Consider the following 6,000-nt stretch of genomic DNA (forward strand, 5'->3'; position numbering starts at 1 on the left):
AGGCAGAGAGAGAGAGGGAAGCAGACTCCCTGATGAGCAGAGCCCAATGCGGGGCTCATTCCCAGGATCCTGAGATCATGACCTGAGCCGAAGGCAGAGGCTTAACCCACTGAACCACCCAGGTGCCCCGCAAATGTAAATTTTTTAAAAAAGACTAACAAAATGTATAAATCCCTGACAAGATTAATCCAAAATATAGAGAAAATACAAATAACCAAAATCATGAATAAAAATGTGAGCTATGCTACCTATCCTACAGATAAGAAAGTAATCAGAAGACGTCATTATGAATATTAAGTTACCTGTATTTATAAAATTCTTTAATTTCTACATCTCATCTGTCAACTGGAAAACCTGAGAATGGAATTTACCAAGATGATCACGTTTATGTTCTTTAATCTACTGATATCCTAAGCATAAAGTAACAATATATACATTTAACAATTTTAATTTTAAAATTTAACTTTTATCTTTACTCATTGTAAAGTGATTAGAAGAAGAGACAAATAAATGATTCGAATTTAATTATTAGTATACTCAACAACTCTGATGAACTGCAAGGGCACTTACACTGTGAACAAAACCATACAACGGGTGCCTGGGTGGCTCAGAAGGTTAAGCCTCTGCCTTCGGCTCAGGTCATAGTCTTGGGGTTTGGAGACTGAGCCCCACATCAGGCTCTCTGCTCCGCAGGGAGACTGCCTCTCTGCCTACTTGTGATCTCTCTCTCTCTCTGTCAAATAAATAAATAAAATCTTTTAAAAAAAAAAAAAAGGTCACATACCATATGACATTCTCAAAATGGCAAAATGAAAGAGATGGAAAACAGATTAGTGACTGCCAGGAGTCAGAGATGATGGGGGAAGGATGGTGTGACCTATAGAGGGGCAAGAAGAAGGAAATCTTTGTGGTGTGATTACACAATTGGCACAGAACTCTGCACACACTCTATATCAATTTCCTGATTTTGATATTGTACTGATAGTTACATAAGATGTAACCACTGGGAGAATCTGAAGAATATACAGTGACCTCTCTACTTTCTTTGCAACTTCATCTGAATCTATAAATTATTTCAAAATAAAAAGTTAAAAAAATTGCATCATACATATCTAATATCATGCTCTACTTCAAAGAATCCAAAAATAGAAACTGTAGGAGATTCATCTGAGTACTGATTATGCAAGAAAAAGAAAACACCATTCTTGGATCCACGCTCAAAGACACACCCTTAGACTTATATCAAAACTAGCAAATAAATGTGCATATATGATTTAAGAATTTAAAAGCTTTTAAGGTATCAGATACCATTTTTTATAGGTTCTTTGCTTAATTGACTTTTCGGTCCATTGAGAAGCAAGCAATCACATCAGACAGGACTTTTACTTTAAATATAAGAATGATGGGCGCCTCGGTGGCTGAGTGGGTTAAGCTGCTGCCTTCGGCTCAGGTCATGATCTCAGGGTCCTGGGATCGAGTACCGCATCGGGCTCTCTGCTCAGCAGGGAGCCTGCTTCCCTCTCTCTCTGCCTGCCTCTCCTACTACTTGCGATTTCTCTCTGTCAAATAAATAAATAAAATCTTTAAATAAATAAATAAATAAATATAAGAATGGTAATGGTAGTGATTATGTAGCTAACATCTCTTAGCTCTATTTTATTGCCTGTTCAAGAGAGTTGCAAAGGAAATGACAACTCAAGGTACTCCACAAAACAATCAGAAAAGACTGCTAAAAAAGTAAAAAGTATTATATATGTAAAAACCACTTATATGACTGCCATACAACTGCCACTCCATTTAAGGCAGCTTGTTGCAACATTGTAGACCTGATACATCATAGATCTAAACATCTATCAACAAGAAAGCCTAGGATTAGTATTTGTGTTCTTTATAATATACACATATTAAAAGTTGTCACAGCCTCCAAAAATATTTCCTTTCTAAAGTCACTAAAACTTTCATAGGCATTTCTTTTTTTTTTTTCTTTTTAGGCATTTCAAACAAAAGTAGCCATAGAAAATAGTTTGCTAAATCCTGTGGCTAAGAAACATGTTTCTACCCCACAAAATATAATTAAGGTGTCAATTCTGTTCCCAATACAAAAGCCCTACCTAAGGAATGGGACACATCCCACTCCAGTTGGGAGAGAGATCCCCAATAGGGTAAGAGTAAAAGCTGTTAGTATAAGGCTTGCATCTGCAATGCATACCTGCAAGAAGGATTCCAAATAGTGAAAATAAGTCTAAAGTCATTTGTTAGGGTAAAACAAGATTTGTTCCTTGCATTTAATTAGCAATGCTGGAAAAACTATATAAAAACAAGGTCAGCGATCACTTTTTTCACATTAAATAGCTTCAATACCTACAATACATTTTCCCGCTGGGGCACACTCCAAAACCTAGGTCTTGGGGCATATGGGTGGCTCAGTGGGTTAAGCCACTGCCTTCGGCTCAGGTCATGATCTCAGGGTCCTGGGATCAAGTCCCACATCAGGCTCTCTGCTTAGCAGGGAGCCTGCTTCCCCTTCTCTCTCTCTGCCTGCCTCTCTGCCTACTTGTGATCTCTGTTAAATAAATAAATAAAATCTTTAAAAAAAAAAAAAAAACAAAACCTAGGTCTTCTTCATGTATTCCTAAGATGAGCTTGGATGACTTTTGACTAATATTTGAAATGTCTAAGAGTTAAGCACTGTGTATTACACTAAATAAATCAAAAGTAAAATAGTAAGAACTCTAAGGCATAAGCAGTGTTTCTTTTTATTTATGTCTGCCTAACTCATCATAGGCACTCAACTCAGTATTAAACTGGTTTTAGATCAAGATGCTAAAACTCCTATGAAGGAGTTGTTCAATTATGATTAGAAAGAAAAACTTCACTGGATAAAGTTCTTTACCTCAACAAGTTCTACAAAATACACAAACACTAATAAAAAAAAATGAAGTCTTGAAGTCAGTTTGCTTGAATCTCAAGATTTCAGAAATAAGAAATTACTCATCTCACCTCCCCACCGACCACACTTTAAAAAAAAAAAAAATGACAAAGGAAAACAAACAGTAACTGCTAAGTAAAAAGCAACGTGCAAACAAAAACCAAACAGTCACTACTATGCCAATTCTTGCCCCAATTCTTTGTGCTTTAATCTAACATTTACCCCATTATTAATAACTATCCCAAAATCCACAACATAGTTCTAAGCACTTGGCTCTCACACCTACTAGGATGCAACACTTAAAAATAAATAAATAAATAAATAAATAAATAAAGGTAACAATACTTCATTACAGGTATCTATGATCAAGTGCTTATAGAATATATGAGTCTTGATAAATTGCGATGCACTATGTAAGATTGTATTGAAAAATGTAAGTTACTTGAGAAATACTTAAAATGGTTAACCTTAGGAAAGAGAAAGAAAAGCCATATATACTATGAAATAATTCAAACATTTTTTTTTTTTTTTTGCTGTCAATATGGAGTTACAAAAGTAGTTTTCCAAACCATCTGCAAAGAAAACTAAGTTGGGGTAAAAAAAAAATTTTTTTTAAAGTCTATAGAAACATTACTGCTATTATTTACTTGATAATTTCTGGACAAGCTTACAATTACATTATTAAAACATTAGGCAGTCTATTGCCAACACTGTGTTTCCACACATTCTTTATGTGAAAAACTGAGCACTCCTCTTAATAAGACCAGTCACAAAAATAAAGAGCTCAACTGCACTCTTGTCTCCCCAGAAAGACAAACACAGGGTCCCATGAAATGAGTTTCTTCAGGACATAATACATTACTACATGTTCCTTCCCTCATTAATTGAACATCTCAAAACTATCACTAAACAGTCAACAAGGTATGGTTAAGAATACTACAGACCTGTTAAAAATAATAATACGAAAAATGTTTGCATAACCAGATCTCAAGTTTCTTACACTTACACATAACTGCAATTAAAATGTAGCCACACACAATCTATAAAAACTGATACAATAAAGGTGCATTTTAAATTATAGGAAATAAACTTGCTTCTCTAATATGCAAGATACGATCTGCATCCCCTTACTTATCCTATACAAAACCTTAACCAGAAATTTAAATATGGAGGAAGGAACACACCAAGAAAAAAAGCATGTCAAAACCCCACCTGTATATCTGTTTTCAACCATTTGGAGTCAAGTCGAGTCTGGGCAGCCAAACAGAAAGAATCAGAGGGCATCTTTCCTCCAGTTCCCTCCCAGTTGTCAGTCCTGCAAGTAAAACATAAATGTCGGAAGACCTAAAGCTTTTCAAAATTGTACCAAGACCCTCCCGCAAGATTTAATGCGGCAAAAAGAACAGAAAGATGGGAGAGGAGAACAGGTGGGGGAGGGGAGGAGAAAGGAAGAGAAAGATGGAGAGAGACAAGGAGAAGGATGGAAGATAAAGCCTACTTCCTATACAAGTAAGAGCCACACACGGGATTCGCTGGTTTCTGTACTACGTTGGCGAGACCTTGAGAATAGACGGTCACCGGAGACTAAATCACAATGTCATCCCCTTCCCTTAAATCCAAAAGGTAAACACAGACGAGAGAGGAAGCCCACATTTCAACGACAAATGACAGTAGCATGCATCTGCCGCTTTATCCCATACCAGTAAGTGGTGCGTGAAACAAATTAATCAAAAGACACGTCGGTGGAAAAATCCAAAACAATAATCACTTTGAAAATGGAAAGACAGCCCGAGACGCGCGCCACAGGCAGTCCGCGCAGGCCCAGGTCGGGCGGCCGCGCCAACGCCCGCGGCGCCCCAGCTCGACCGTACCCTGGGTTCCGACCCGCACCACCCTAGCGGCTGGCCGCCCTCGCCGCCCCCGAGTAAGAGGACCTGAAGCGCAAAGGCCCCACCGCCTCTTTTCGGCGGCGTGCGGAGAGAGCCTCCAAGCCGCCACTGGCTCCGCCGGCCCTGGTGATCCCGGTATCTCTCGCGACCCGAGGGGCGGACCAACTCCGGACTACCGCCCCCGCAGGCCAGCCAATCACAGCGAGGTTGTTGCGTTGGACCAGCCAATGAGAAAGAGGAGCCCTCTCGCCCTGCCTCCTTACTCCCTTGTTTCCTTCAATCCGGCTCATCTTCCTCCTTGGGGTTCATTCCTTGCGGTCATGGCCAACCGCAGGCGCCGGGGGGCGGGATTTCCGCCGTACGCAGGCACTACTGTCCTGGGTTCCGCACAGCGCTCGCGAAAAATCTGAGGGCGCGGTAGAACGTGAGGTGACTGAGGAGCTTCAGCCTGGAGGGGCGAGGGTGTGTGCGGTGGACGCACGTACCGGGCAGAAGAGACCCGAAGCTGCCTCCAGTCGGCTAGAGCCTCCTCCTGTCTGTCCCACTGAAAGCCGCTAAAATCCTAGGCTGAATTTATGGAATGGCTGGTAACAGGGGACTTGGAGAAGAAAATCAGAGTTTTTTGCACTTACACATAACTGCAGTTATACACCATAATACCACCATAATACAAATCTTAAGAAATTTCAAACAATTGAAGTCATACTTATGTACTCTGACCATAATGGAATTAAATTACAAATCAGTAAAAGATAACGGGGCGCTTGGGTGGCTCAGTGGATTAAGCCTCCGACTCTCGATCTTGGCTCAGGTGTTGAACGCAGGGTATTGAGTTCAAGCCCCGCCTTGGGCTCCACACTCAAAAATAAAAATAAAAAATTAACAGGACTATCTCCAAACACTTGGAAATTAAGCAATACACTTTAGGTAATCCACAGGTCAAAGAAGAAATCTCAAAGGAAGTAGAACTATTTTAACAGAACAAAAGTAAAAAGATAACGATTTATGGGATGCAATTAAAACAGTGATAAACATTAACATTATAACATTAACTGCTTTTCTTTGAAAAGAAAGGTCTAAAATCAAGGATCTAATCTTCCATTTCAAGAAACTAGAAAAATAAAAGTAACAGTACATCCAAAGCAAGAAGAGGGAGGAAATGAGACAGGAACAGAAATAAAG

The 6,000-nt window shown here is 39.5% G+C and overlaps 1 protein-coding gene across 5 annotated transcripts in view; it reads right to left on the minus strand.

The window, feature by feature from the left end:
• HERC2 (HECT and RLD domain containing E3 ubiquitin protein ligase 2) overlaps positions 1-4,924 on the minus strand; it is a 250,796-nt gene extending 245,872 nt beyond the window's left edge. For 3 of the 5 annotated variants that reach the window (XM_044232144.1, XM_044232143.1, XM_044232140.1), the window contains exons 1-2: positions 4,864-4,924; positions 4,142-4,244 (exon numbers count right to left, since the gene is read on the minus strand). In XM_044232144.1, coding sequence (XP_044088079.1) covers positions 4,142-4,213 — 72 coding nt within the window. In that variant the 5' untranslated portion in view covers positions 4,214-4,244; positions 4,864-4,924. Of the gene's footprint in view, positions 1-4,141; positions 4,245-4,629; positions 4,709-4,863 lie in introns of those variants that run through there. The other 2 variants (XM_044232142.1, XM_044232141.1) reach the window with 2 other exon arrangements.
• Between the last annotated feature and the right edge of the window lie 1,076 nt (positions 4,925-6,000).

The sequence above is a fragment of the Neovison vison genome, chromosome 13, assembly GCF_020171115.1.
Source record: "Neovison vison isolate M4711 chromosome 13, ASM_NN_V1, whole genome shotgun sequence".
In the NCBI taxonomy this organism is placed as follows: Eukaryota; Metazoa; Chordata; class Mammalia; order Carnivora; family Mustelidae; genus Neogale; species Neogale vison.